Source organism: Miniopterus schreibersii, assembly GCF_964146895.1.
Source record: "Miniopterus schreibersii genome assembly, chromosome: 1".
NCBI classification, from domain to species: Eukaryota; Metazoa; Chordata; class Mammalia; order Chiroptera; family Miniopteridae; genus Miniopterus; species Miniopterus schreibersii.
The window spans coordinates 88780014-88795106 of NC_138101.1; the positions used below are offsets into that span (position 1 = coordinate 88780014).

At 46.2% G+C, this 15093-nt stretch overlaps 1 protein-coding gene across 6 annotated transcripts in view; it reads right to left on the reverse strand.

The window, feature by feature from the left end:
* Positions 1-15093, reverse strand: part of FRMD4A (FERM domain containing 4A) — a 578005-nt gene that overhangs the window by 50031 nt on the left and 512881 nt on the right. For all 6 annotated transcript variants that reach the window (XM_081154205.1, XM_081154207.1, XM_081154206.1 and 3 more), the window contains one exon: positions 10304-10445. In XM_081154205.1, the coding sequence (XP_081010331.1) occupies positions 10304-10445 (142 nt within the window). The remainder of the gene's footprint in view (positions 1-10303; positions 10446-15093) is intronic.

The following is a 15093-nucleotide window of genomic DNA, read 5'->3' on the forward strand; positions in this document are numbered from 1 at the left end:
GCCTACGCGTAATGATTGGGGCAAGAGGCAAAAGAAAATCAGAGGTGGTTTAAATAGTTTTGAAAGATATAGTAATACATAAATACTTTCTGGTTGGTAGCAGAAGTTCCCAAGTGTATAGGAAAGAGTGATCTAAATCTGGTTTGGAAAACATACCTTGATCATGTGGCCTCCGGAGGCAGAAGTCTACGGTACAGCAGCTTAGAGTTAACAGGTCTGGGCTTATGTCCCAGCTCCTCAACTTACTAGTACGACCTGGTAACATTACATGACCTAACCTCAGTACCCCCCTCTATAATACGGGAATAAACACAGGACTTCTTCAAAAGCTGGGAGAATTGGATGACATAATGCTTGAAAGATGCTTCGAACAGAGCTCAGAACATAAGTGCTACATGAATATTCATAGTTATTTGTTTTAATGGTGTTCCTGGCCCTATACATTCAGGAAACTGGAGAGGAAAAGGGGCAAAAGGGAGTGGATTGTTACAGAACTCGACAGGAGCTTTCCACATGGTCCACTTCATTTAATCCTCAGTGTCCCCACTTTCATAGAATTCACCGCCGGGAAAAAGGGATGCAGAGCTGGGATTCCACCCAGACTCTGTGTGGCCTATATTGTCCCTAGAATGGAAACGCCACGAGGGTAGGAACTTCCTGTCTTGGTCACTGGTGAGTCATCACAGTAAAAATGGTGCAGTGTGCAGTCACACCTACCTGTCCAGCCCAGACCCCCTCCACAGTGCTGCGTGGATGAACATGAAGGCTTAAGACAGGAGGACGTAGAACCAGGGGGGTTGTTCAGACGTGCCAATGAAACATGTCTCTGGAGCACCTGTGTGTGCAGGTAGGTGGGGGAGACAGATGACAGGACAGGGTCCCAGCCTTGAAAGCCTTGTCCTAACATGAAAAGCTGCACACATGAAAGCAGGAGGCAACAGCCGCCACATGAGGAAGGAACCCACAGCCTGGGGTCAATTAGGTAACCTGGGGAGCTGGCGGTCACCCCTAGTGTGGTCTGCACAGATGAGGTGCTCCCTGTGTTTCACTGCCAGGAAAACTAGGCATCAGATTAGTTCTCTAGTAAACCCTTCCAGTCCAGTTATCGCTTAGTAACTACTGATTTGAATGATATCAGACTGAAAATATAATCTTTTGTTTTTTTGGCTACTTTCAATCGAAATCCAAAGGATTTTACAGAATTAGACCACCAATAATCTGGCTGGCGGGGAGGAGAAATAGATCTGACCTCAAAGAGGAAATTCCTACCAGTCACAACCAGGAGAGTCTGGCTGATGTGCTCAAGGTCAGAAGCCATTTTCAGTGGGTATCGGAATCTTCTGAGTGAACTCCCGGTGCTATGGAGGTTTTATTGGTGTTTCATTGGTGAAGGGATGGTGAAAACCTGTTGTGCCACTTCTGGCAGTTTCTCCAGTGAGGAACTGCAGACTTCTTCCCATGGACAGTGACTCCCTGAGCAACACGTGTGTGCGTGGGTGTGTATGGGGGAGGGGGAGGGACACACCAGCGCGCGCGCGCACACACACACACACACACACACACGCACAGCAGCTCCTCTCCTGCAGGCAAACACATGGAAGGATATCCTCATTCAGCTGTGATGGAGAATTCGCTCCAATCTTTCAAAAGACCCTGACCACTCAGCACCGGATATGAGTGCGCATCCTACGGAGAGCATGTGCTCAGGAACTGGGGCTCGTCTGTTTTCACACAGCTGGAATACTCATGACCAGCCCACTGATCTCAGAAGAAAGAAGGGGTGCTTTCCTCTCTGAGAGGAGGGGAAATCGAAACAAACCGCACCCCAAAGAAGAAAGAAATCTGTTGTCCTAAAAGTAAGCAAAGGAAATGACAATCTCTTTAGGCCTTCGGGGAAAAAAATAAAGAAGGCATATTCCCGGCAGATCTGTAAAAATTGTCAGGAAAAGTTTTGGCAAACACCCAGGAATGAATATGAAGGAAAGGTCTGAACTGTCCTTTATGATGAAGAGATATTTGTCTGCTGTCCTCAATTATGAAATCCCTCACTTAAAAGATGTCCTGCGAGACAGTGTGAAACAATGGCACACTGCAGATTTCAGGGTAAACACGTATCCCTGGAGATGGGCTCACAGAAGTAAATATGATATTTATTTATTTAATATGTTTTTGATTTCAGAGAGTGGAAGGGAAAGGGAGAGGGAGATAGAAACATCAATGATGAGAGAGAGAGTCACTGATCAGCTGCCTTCTGCACACTGCCTGCTGGAGATCAAGCCCACAACCTGGGCATGTGCCCTGACCAGGAATTGAACTGAGGTCTCCTGAATCATAGGTCGATGTTCAAACCCTGAGCCACGCCGGCCGGGGATAAATATGATTTTTAGCATGAAAAATGCATGCTTGGCAAACTTGCTACCAGGGTCAGAAAAGTAAGCACCTTTGGACGGTAGCTAGAGTGTCTGGGATAGCTTTCCCATGTGGCCAGATGCCATGGCTCCAGGCACCTTCACTGCAGAGCGAGGAATACAACTATAATATGAGAGAGGGGAGGGAGCGGGAGCAGAAGAGGAGGGAGGGAGAGAGAGAGACAGAGAGAAGGAATTGAACAGTTGATTATAAAAATCAGAGGCAGCATGTGGTAAAATACCTAGTTAAAACAAACTACTTTCTATGAGTAACTCATACAGTTTCCATTTCTTAAACTGTGAAATGAGGGGGCTTATCTTTCTGGCTCTGAGACCGTGTTATTCTATTGCAATACTGAGAGGGCTGGCCTAAAGGGGAACAAAGCAATGCCTGTGAGAGCTGACAGTGATACTTCTTTTTCGGTGCTTAAAGTTTCATCATTGGAAAATCATTCATTTAGGTTATAAATTGCCATTCTGTTTGGTTCTCTTTAGTAGGTAAATATTCCTTTACTAGGAACACCTGAGGGCATAAATATATCAGTATAAGTAACTTTAGTGGATTTTATTTCCCCAATGTGAGCGTGGAAGAAGACAAACATTTTATTGTCTCAATTTTTATTCAGGCCCATCCTGCTCTAACAAGTCCAGAAACATCCATTCCACAGAAGGAGATTTCGCAGCCCTCACTGGTCATGCAGCGGAGCGTGAACAGGCCTGGCCGGAGCCCAGCCCCTGGGCAGTGCCTGCAGAGCCCTGAGCTTAGGGACCAAAGTTAAAGCCCCTGGAATCCTGCCGTCATTAGACCTCAAGGGGGCAGGCAGCTGATAAATAACAGAGAACTCTGAGATGCTGGACAGAGATACAGGGAGGAGATAAAGTGAGAGCAAAAAAGAAAGAATGAAGACAAAGAGAAAAGCAATAAACCAAAACCCGCGCGATTTATACCAGCGTAAGGCACTGTGTTTTGAGCTGAACAGAGCCACGACCATAAAGCTGGCAGGCGCCTATCAGACCGCCTGTGTGTATGGAGAGATCAGATAGCTGGCATCCTCATTGTTACACTAGTTATTAATAAATTTCCTCACAATGAGAGGAAGTGCTAGCATTCAGAGAAAGAGAATGTGTGAGGAGGTGAGTAATGCTTGTGGACTGATCCCAGGCGGAGCGAGGCCCCTGCCCAGCACAACACGGCTTCTCCTGAACGGAAAACATCAGAGCTGAGGGATAATAGCAGACTGCAGGTTTTGTGTGTGTGTGTGTTTTTAAAAACAGTTTCATCACCACATTCTTCACAATCCTGCTGATCACAGTGAAGATGAATCAACTGCCATCTCATTCCTATTTATGTTGTTTTGTTTTTTAGAGAATGGGTGGCTTATGCTCCTATATTTCCATTCAAGAAGGCAACATCAGTCTTTTGGTTCCATTTCTTTAAGAAAGGATGCAGAGAAATATTTTCTGTTTGGGTGGTTAAGGCAATAAGGCACGTGGGCCTAGAGAACACTGGGTGTTTCCTAAGTGAGTTGGTGCTGTTCCCTCGAAATGGCTGAGAACAAGAGCTCATCGCCCTTGGCTGCTGCACGCCCACTGAATCAGAACTGTTCTGTGCCGGCAGATCCCCGAAACAATGCCGAGGACAATCCTACACGCTCTCCCACCTTCGGACGAGCTCTGAACAACAAGTCAGTTGTTTTCTCTGTTTTCTTCTTCTTCTTTTTTTCTTCTTCTCTGATCCTTTTTAAGATTTCAAGAAATGGGGGTTGGGAAGAGAGAAAAAAACACCCTTCCAAGTTCCCACAAAAAAGGATTTCAGATGTTTGTTTTGAACTCTGAAAACATCATAACCAAATGATGTGAATTCATCGTTGTCCTCTCAAACTGTATCTGAACCTCTAAAAACTGGCTACCTGAAACAAAAGTGAGCAATGCAATGCTCTCACAGGGCAGAGAGAATACAGTATCCCCTGCTAAACCCCTGCAGTAGGCAGTTAGCAGGTTTACTGCACATCCACCACACAGAGCTTATGAGGCAGAACCAGGTCAGGCTTGTGGAGGGCAGAGGGTAGGGTTCTGCCGGCCTGGCTTGAAGGAACTGCCTCAACATCCCCTCTTCCAGGGGACTCTGGGAAGGCCAGGTCATCTCTCAGCAGCTGTGACCTGGGGACAGGGTCCTCACATCCTTTCAAAGCCTGGCCACCAAAGCCCCTTCACAAATGGATTCAGGACATGGGTTCCATAATCTTCCTAGGGTCGGAATCCCATCCAGAGCTCGTCAGGAGGTGAGGACTTGATCTCTTTGACTCTGACACATGTCTTGCAGCTCTGACTCAGAAGGCTCACTGTCTCTGAGGGTCTCTATGAGGATATGGGACTCCAGGTCTCACACGGGGGAGACTTACATATTACCACCAAAAAATTATGATGTCCTGGCCCCAAGCCTTAATACATTGTTTCAGCGTGGACCTTTTCTATTTGAAATACTAGCTGCTGGCTCGGTATTGAGTAACTGTGAACTTTTGACTTCTTTAATAGACACCAATGATGTTTCAGCATTTCTTTAGCATCTTAGACCTCAGATGCCATGTACTGGATTTCAGTAATTTTAATTGTATGCCCTTAGTTCAAAAGGAAAATCACCTTCAAAGTTATGAATAGCTTGGAAATGTTTTATCTGTGTTTAACATAAATAAACAATATGCAAACTCTGTGAGGAGAGGGGCTATAACTTTTTGAATGCTGTGTATAGTACCTACCAAAGTTTGGGAACTAGAAAATACGCTTACACCGTAGAGATATTCTAGTGTCACATGGCTCAGTTACACTACAATTTGGGTACAGACAAAGATGGAAGGATGAGTGAAACATAACAAGATGGACATGATTTTCAGTAGGAACCTGATCTGACAAGATTAACCTTTAAAGGTCTAATACCGGCATGACAAAAGTGACACAGTACAATTTGAGGGAAAATGTTGGTGGCAGGTATATGAGAGTTCTTGGCGGGCGCAAAATACCATATACTTTGTGACATATACACTTCCTAAAATGCACCAAGTGTAGGATCTTTACTAATACTCTTCAAAATTTAATTTCAGCCCTGTCCAGGTAGCGCAGTTGGTTACTGCATCATCCCAATAAACCAAGGTTGCAGGTTCCATCCCCGGTCAGGGCACACACAAGAATCAACCAATGAATGCACCAATAAGCAGAAAAACAAACTGATCTCTCTCTCTAAAACCAATTAAAAAATTGTAATTTAAATAATCATGTATCATTGACATCCGTCTCGGTGATGAGTTTTTAAATTTGACACCAAAAACAAAGGCAACAAAAGTAAAAATAAACAAGTGGGACTACATCAAACTAAAAAGCTTCCACACAGCAAAGGAAACCATCAACAGAAAGAAAAGGCAAACTACTGAATGGGAGAAAATGACTGCAAACCACACATCTCATTATGTAAACTAACCTACACAGGGAGCCTCGCAGGTAACCTAGCACAGATTAACCTTTGTTTAGAGTTTATAACTTTGCCTCAATTAACCTGTAACCCCACTTAGATTACTCTAAAATTTATAAGGTTTGTGAAATACTACCTTGTAACTTGCTGAAAGTTTCACCGAAAGACCAAGACTTAGTCGGATGTTTATCCATAACCATGCAGCCCCTGACCTTGGTAACTGCTAGGACTGTTTCTCAGGAACAAGCCCAGGATGTTTTGTAGCATCAGAGGGCGAACCAGCTGAGACCACCACCTGGAGCAGCCTGAAGGACCTCCAGTGACCTCCTCAGGAACTGTCCTCATCATTCCCTCATTATAGTACTAACGTCTCCCCCGAGGAAAGGAAATCTTCCACCGTATTTGGACATGCAGTGTACGTATAACCATGTTTCCCGACTGAGTGTGCTCTGGAACACCCTCACCTACACATGCAGGAAAACAAACAATCTGATTTAGAAATGGGCAGAGAATCTGAACATTTTTCCAAAGAAGACCTCCAGATGGCCAACAGGTACATGAAAAGACGTTCAACATCACTAGTCATTAAGAAAATGCAAGTGAAAACCACAATGAGCTATCACTTCACATCTGTTAGGATGGCTATTACCAAAAAGACAAGCAACAACAAGTGTTGACCAGGATGTGGGGAAACGGGAACACTGGTGCACTGTTGGTTGGAACGTAAATTGGTGCAGCCAGTATGGAAAACAGTATGGAGGTTCCTCAAAAAATTAAGAATAGAGTTACCGTGTGACCCAGCAGTCCAACTTCTAGGTATTTATCTAAAGGAAACTAAACCATCAACTTCACCCCCATGTTCAGAGCAGTATTATTAGCAACAACCAATATGGAAACAACCTAAATGTTCACCGCTGAATGAACAGAGAAAGAAAGTGTGGTGTATGGTGTGTGTGGTGTGTATGTACGTACATAAATACACACACATATACACACACACACCAACACAGGAATATTATTCAACCATTAAAAAAGAATGAAATCTTGTCATTTGCAGCAACAAGGATGGACCTTGAGGGCATTATGCTAAGTGAGCTAAGAGAGAAAGAGAACAGATCGGTGGTTGCCAGAGGGGTTGGTGAAATGAGTGAGGGAGTCAAAAGGTACAAATTTCCAGTTATAAATAAGTCATGGGAATATAATACAAACATTTTTTTAAAATTGTGTATTGAGCACCTACTGGGTGTCAGGCACTGGGCTAGGGGTAGAAAAAAGAATTTTCAAGTAATGATTAATTTCTCAAAATGCTTTTAAGGACTGTTTCTTAGACACCATCTTTTTTTTTTTTTTTTTTTTTTTTAAGCATGCCACAGTAGGTGAAAGAGAGAAGATAACTGATCAAATAGGATACTAGGTTACATGTATCATATTTTCTGAACAAAAGATAGAACATAGGGTCTGGCAGGTATAATACAAAGTGTTTAAAATCTGGGGTGTCCTGGAAGAGCAACACCCTCTCAGTCTGTGGGAGCACAGGACTAAAAGGCATTTTCAACAAGCAGTTAGGCAAGAGGACGCGAGAGAGCAAAAGAATGGGTGGGAGCCTAGCCTAGATTTCTGCGTTGTGGGCCACGGGAAGCAGGTGCCTTCTAGGTGGAATTTCTGAGGGCTTGCATCAAGTGAAGACGTTTTCTCCTGGCACAAGAAGACAGAGGGGCAGCAATGAGCAGCCCAGAAGGAGTGATGACCAGATCTATGGGTTCTAGAGATTCCCTTTGTTGACGGATGGAAGTTTCCCGTTTTATGGTCTCTCCCTCCACTGCCCCGTTGTCTTTCCTAAGTTAAGGGAAGGGGGTGTCCCCAGAAAGCCTCAGCCTCCCATTCAAGGACCATTCTTCAGGCTCTAACTTGCAGGGCTGGATGGAGTTGGAAGTGCTCCCTGGCCTGTCACGGGCACGGCTTACACCTCCCAGCTGCCGCCGTGCCCAGCTTTCCTCCTGCTTAGCTGTGCAGGGAAAGGGCCAAGGGAGTCAGTGCCCACAAAGGAAGCCACTGAACGTGTGAGAAAAAGGGACCTCAGCTGCCTCCATCAACTTACAACAGCTTAGCTTGGGTCCTCCATCACAAGTTATGGAACATGTAACAATCACTTTAATATCTTGGAATAAAAGTGCTTCTGTTAGGGGTGGGGGTGGACTCAGCAGGAAGGTTTTCTTTTGCTTTACCTTCCAGCCCACCAGATTGATCACTAATGTCAAGGTGATGGCAATATCAGAGAGGAGCTGCTTTCTCTCTTAAAGATGCCTGGACCTCATTTCTGATGGTTGAGTGATATCAGTTCCATTTCAGGAGGTTTGGGGCTCCTGTTCACAACCTCATCTGTAACTGCTGTTAGATTACGGCCTTCATATCACCAGAGGCTGTCAGAGATAAGGGACCCGAGCAGATGGACCAGGGCACAGGTTTAAAAGTGGGGACACCTGGGTCCCGTGACCCTGAGCACAGCCACCTCAGGCTTTTATCTCTTCTTCAGCAAGAAGAGTGGTTCTCCAAGTGCGGACTGGTCCCCAGATTAGCAGTATCAGCATTAGATACTGCTGAACTCATGTTAGAACTCATTAGAAATGCAAATTCTCAGGCTCACCCTAGAACAAGGGAATCAAACATTCTGGAGCTGGAGCCCAGGTATCTGTGCTTGAACACAAGTGGGTCTGATGCACAGGGAGGTTGGAGAAGCCCTGGGCTGGGTGATACATTGTCCTTCTGGGAATATCCATGCCACGTTCACAAAGGACCTAGATTTCCAGATGGAAATGCACCCTCTCAATGAGAATGAAGAATGAGTGTGGCTCATCTGTGGATGGATGAGGTTGGAGGGTGGGTCAGACCAGGCTGGAATCTGAGACTCTGGGTCTTAGCAGGGGTTGGGAGAGTCTAGAGGACACACACAAGGGTGGGCTCTGGCCTGCCCTTGGCCATTCAGCGGGGGATTGGGAGGGGCTGTAATTCCAGGCAGGGGCTTAGGCTTTGAATGGCATTTTTTTTGATAAAAGAAGACAACATTCTCTAAGTCTTTACTGTAAAACTCTAGGCCTGAGAAATAATGATTTGGCCCATTGTACTGATGAAAAATGTTTGAAATTCTGAAGCAGGGAGGGGTTCATGGTGAACCCTACAGTGATCTGGCAGAGGCAGACCCAGGTTTTGTGGGGCCTGGACGTATATAACTTTGGTGGCTCTGTTTAAGAAAAAAAATGTGAAATGTATTATGTTCGAGGATTTGATGAAAACACATGGCCAAGTGAATACATGGCTGGGGTCTTCCCAGGGCCTTAGAAAGAAAGGCCTGTCCAATGAGGGGCCCTGAATGGAAGTGCTTAGCCCCCTTTGTAAACCTCCCTCCCAGTCCAGGAAAGGCACCCATCCTCTCCCAGTCCTGGCTCTCACTGGCCTCCACCAGCCCAGAAGCTAACTAGATGGCCTTCAGGGTCTCCTCCCTGTCTCTTTTCCTTTTTCCCCCCATTTTGTTGCTGTGTGCAGCCACTAGACTCAGCTATAGAAGCAACTCTGGAAGAGAGGCCAGCCAAAGGCTTCTTGTTATACTTTCAAGGCTCAGAAGCAAGCACATGCTGTCCCCAAGAACAATCAGGACTGTGTGGCCCGGGGAGTGACCTGCATCAGTAACACTTTCGCTAACATTTCCAAACAATTACTGCCTCCCTCTCCCTCCTTGCCCTCCTCAAACCCGTTCCTTTTCTTGTCTCACACTCTGGCGAATGGTGTCCCTTCTCCTAAAGTCAGCCAGATCTGAAACCTCAGGGCTTTTCTGTCCCTCCAGCTAATAACAATCCAGATGGTGGAACCAGATCCTTTGACTCTCAGTTTCAAAAGGCACTTAATCGCTCTCCCTTACTCAGTGACAGCAAGTCTCTTCTTTCCAACTGAGCAAGAGTAGTCTCGACTTTTTAGTTTTAAGAACATCTAGAAACAGAATGTAGTGTCACTCAGCACCATGACCCTGACCTTCAGCCCTACCTCAGTATAATTCTCCTCTAAGGACATACAAGTGAACCCCACCTGCTGTCCTTGGAGCTGACATTCCTGACAGTCAGCCATTGCCATCGCATTCAGAAGGCTCTGGAGGGTGACTGACGACACTTATATGACCAATAATCCTTCCCACAGTGAGTGGCTCTACCGCTTCTTTTTTCCCCACCCTTTGATACTTCTGGCACTCTTCTTAAATTCCCATTTGGCCTGAAACCTTGGTCTCCAAACTAGAGCCAGCTCCTGGTGAGCCTGCCAAGCTGCCTCTTCAGCTGCTGCTGGTTCCCCCGCCTTCCCTGGAGCCACTCCAGGGCTGAAGCCAGGCTTCAGAAGAACTTATCCCACATTCTCAGGAAGGTGGCTCCAAAATCAAGACTGTGCTTACCTGATGATAGGAGACTCCCACTGCTGCCGCTGATGATCTTCCCTTTGCTCCCCATATTGGCCAGCTTCGAGGTCTTCAGTGTTCCAGTCTCGGTCAGGTCAATAGCAATCTCACTCAGACTGCGTGCGGCATGGATTTTAGACTAGAATGAGAAAGGCAGCCAAGTCGTAAAGGGGCACCTGCTCAGCTCTGAGAGACAACAGCAATCACTTGCCTGCTTGAAGTCCTGAAATTTAGCAAGCTGACTCATCTCCTGACTGCAGCATTTGTTTGAGTCCCCTTGCCCATCACTAATTACTGAAGCTCTCTCTGCAGGAGCAGGCATGGCTCAAGAGCTGACATGAGTGGTGAATTTTCTAAACCTATTATTCTACAGGCTGTACTGGACAGTCCTTGAGAGCAGGGACTTTGGAGCCAAACAGACTTACCTTCCTCCCCTCCCTCCCCTCCCCTCCCCTCCCTGGTCCATTGCTCTCAATAAACAGTAGTGATTATAACTGTTTTGTGTTCAAAGAAGGAGGAAAAAATCATTCAGTTTTGTGAATGACATAAGAGCTATCTGAGACAAATTCATGAAATTTCAGTAAGTTCTGAGGTGATTTAAACCTCTTAAATTGTTGGCCATGTGACTACGGAAAGTTTAGAGGACTGTGAAGGGACAGCGCTCTGTACCTACAAGCCTGGTGTGTGCAGGTGTAAAAGCCTCTAGAATAGCTGCTCATCTGGACACTCGAGTCCCACCAATAAGGGTCTGACACGATGCTTTGCTTCTATTTTGACCCCTAAATGCAGGTGCCAAAGTCTTCAGATTCTTGTTACCGCTCCACTCCACTTGTTCCATGTATTAGCCGGCCCAGTTTGGCTAAGAGCAGGCGAGAATATTCAGAGGGGGATTCCGCATTCACAGTTACACTCCTTAGGCACCGTGCGCAGTCAAGTCATCTGCTGTCGTTACCATCTTCGGTGGGTTAGCATTTCCTGCACGTGAATTTGATGTTTGCTTTTTTCCCCTCTTCTTCAGGAAATCGATTTTTGTGATAGTGCTTAGGCAATGGGCTTGACCTACACTATGGACTTTATGAAAACGACTGTAAATGCTGGAATAGCCCATTCGTTCGCTACTCTTTCTGTGGCCCTTGGTGTCAGCACGCACATGGACGGGACTGGGTGAGGTTTTCCGTCACTCCGTGTGCATTCACACCTGGCACGTGCGAAACCAAGTCTTCCCCGCACACAGGAGAAGCCGGCAGAGAGCAGCCAAGGAAGCCACCCAGGGGAAGGTGCCCGTCTCCCATACTGGCGTGCTGTGCCCAGGTGCCCTCGGCTGTCCAGCAAAGCTGTCTGAACCCGTGGCTTTGCCCTTCCTCTGGCCTCCATGCTGATGCCGACATTGGTGAAACACAATGACTTCTGACCGCTGAGCACTTTCCTCACGTTAACAAGATGAAAGTCTGAGCAACACAGGAAATGCTGAGACTTTCTGCTGGTTTTGTTCACCGGCCATGAACCACCTTCCTCCTCACTCTCTCAATCCCACTGGTCCTTCCTTGCCTGACATCTCCTTCCTGATCTCAACTTCTGTCCCTGCATTCAGAACCAGGCCACCTTCCAGGTCAGGGCTTCCTTGTTCATCAAATAATCCTGCTGCCAGGCGCTTGTGGGCCTCTGACTGGCAGCAGCAGCAGGAAGGGCCTTTCATTTCATTTGACTCAGCATATCGACAGCACCCATTTGGTTGACTTTTTCCTCCCACAAGCACAGAGCACAATCCACTACTTCCTTTCTTTCAGCACTACTTTTACCAGTGCCCACACTTTAATAAAAACAGCCCACGCTTGCAGTTATATAACAACAACTCACGGAGACACAGAGCAGTTCAGCATGGTGGTGAAGGGCCCAGGCTCCGAGCCCGAAGGGTCAGAGTTGGAATTCTGACTCTTCCTAATCGATCACTGTTTGACCTTCATCTTCAACCTCTGACCCTCAGATCTCTGTTTTGCAAATGGAGATCTTAAAAGCCACATCACAGAGTTGTGATAAAATTAGATAATACCCATAAAGGCCAAGGAATAGGAATAGGAATAGGAATAGGAATAGGAATAGGAATAGGAATAGGAATAGGAATAGGAATAGGCTTTGTCAGGGCCTGGCAATAATTTGCTAAATGAGGTTAGATTGATGACTCAACCTGATATTTTGGGGATCTCATTCATCACATGGGAGACCTGTGCTCACCCCATCTCCACTCCTGTCACACATCAACCTCAGGCAGAAAACTGAATATGGCAAAGTGACCAACAGACACCCTTCCCAGGGGAGACTAGATTCTTAGAAGTTTTAGCAACTGCCCGCTTCTCTCTAGAATGGAACTATCACAATGACTGAATGAACCAGGGAAGAGAGAATGCTAACAGGAAATGAGTACTGATGGGGAGAGCGTCTCCTTGCAAAATCAAGCCTTTGGGCCAACCCGAAAGAACCTCCACACTTCTGCCCATTTTGCTATGAGGGTCTTGCCATACAAAGTGTTATTACTGATATTCTGTCAGCAAGGTCTAACTGTCCTGCACCATGCTTTCACTCTGCGTTTGCTCTAGATGAAGTGAAGACTAGCAGACTGGATCAGGAGGGAAAAAAAACAGAGGTGTTTGGATTGGAAGCCAAGTCGAGAAGTCTCCACTCTGAGTTCAGAGGCAAAGGGTCTAACGTTTACTCTAAACAATTTGAGCTTTCAAATGTTTTCCTCTGAAGTCTACAAAAAACTCCTTGGCTCTGGGCTACAGAGGTTGTGGGGATGCGGCTGACATCATTTCTGATCTCTGGGGCAGCACATATGTGTTACCAATTGTAACTGGTGCCTACACAGCCTCTCATTCAGAATAAGCCACAGGAAGCCAAGCAATAAAGCCTGCCCTCTACTCTGTCTTTGATGGTGGTGTGTGTATGTAAGACAGACAGAGAGAGAGAGACTGGTTTTCTTAATGGTTTACACAATGACCCTGAAAGAAGAAAATAACCAAGTACCAGGGGAAGAACTTGAGACTTCTTGGCTACACACTTGCTGACTCAAACCACTAGACCGCACTTGTTTCTGGGGTTGATAGGCATCACTTGGGAGGCCTGGCTTTTCTGAAGCACTTCAGAGAAAGGAATGGTTGGCACAGCCTGATACAGTAGAGTGTGTGGCAATGGACAGTGTGCCAGCCAACACCGGCTGCTCAGAAATATTTGGAAGCTCTTCATCCCAGGCCTGTCAGCCTTCACTCACCCAGAAGCCATTCTGCCCACCAAGAGGGATCACATCACAGTTGCATAAAGAACATTGAAGAAACAAAAGGTGTTGCAATGTAACTCCTAAGGGGAATTTTATCATCTCTGACTTAATTAGGGGACCTTTTAGAGAATTTAAACTTTTCATTAAGTGTTTGGCCAGGCAAGAGAGTGTTGGATTAATAATGATAATAATAAAAGACAGCATGTATCTCCTAAAGCAACTTCACAAACATTGTGGGCCAATCAATAATTTCAGTCAGGAATTTCCTTTCCTGTTTTCTAATTGGGGAAAACAAAACATCAGTGATGAAAGGCTTGCCCAGCATCACAGAACTGGAAAACAGAGCCCGTGGACTTCCACATGGGAAACTTGCCCCTCACCTTTCCCTGCAGGAGGAGAACCGGTTCCTACGAGACATGCAAGGATCTGAAGCATCTGTGTGCATTCCTAGCCTCCCGGGGAAAGTTCTGCTTCCAGGAGTGTGTCCATTTCCTTCAGTCAAGGGTTGCTGAGGAGGACAGCTGAAACGTTCCTACTGCTGTGCATTTGGTTTGGCCTCTTAAAAGACATCTTGTTAACCTGTTCTTTAATCATCACTCTCTGAGGCTTACTTAGTGCATCAGTGGGTTGACCAGTAAGCCTGATGACCAAGGCTTCTCTACCTGCACAGGAGATCGTTTTTGAGAATGGGGTTCTAGAGCCCTAAGAACAGCCTCCTGAGTTACCCAAGAGACTATCTGAACAAAAAAAACAAAACAAAAAGCCAGCAGGGGGTAAGGAGAGGCGTTCAAGCAGCTAATATATGATCCTTAGGGTGAAATACTCCTTCTCTTTCCTGTGTTCAAAATTGTGGTATCAGTGTGTGTGGGGTCTGCCTGCAGGAGGAACTGGCAGTGGGCTTCAGGAGGGTTGCCAGACTCCGCCCCTCACCCTCCCACTGCTGAAAATATAGAAGATAGAATCAGCGTTCTAAGGTTTTGACCCCTAACTCGTGCCCCTGGAGAACAAATGTGGACACCCACTCACTGACTTAAGCTGACACCCACTCCTGTACCTTTTGATCTAATGGGCCCTCAAGTTCCTGTGCCAATGCCCATCACCACTAGGAGAGGTGGGGAATACTCTCATGATTCCTAATAATGAAAATGCTCCACCCTGTACCCATTCACCCCAGAAGTGACCAAAAATGGGGTCAGGAAGAAGACTGAGTACAGGAGAAAAGGTGTTAAGACGAAGACAATGACCGCTATACGGGAAGGGCATCGATTAGAAAAAAAATTACGCTTTGAAGGATTACTTCCTTTCTTCCTGTCCTGTCTTCTTACTCTCTTACTCTGACCTCCCATTCTACCCCAGCTCTCTCCCCCCATGCCTCTCCCCAAACCAGGGAAAGTGCAACTCCACCCAGATGGAAAATAAGGCAAAAGAGGAACAGTAAGGATCCCAACAACCCGGATCCAATGAATCTTGTGCCCAGTAAACCCAGGATCGTACCACCTCCTTCCCTCCCAAGAAC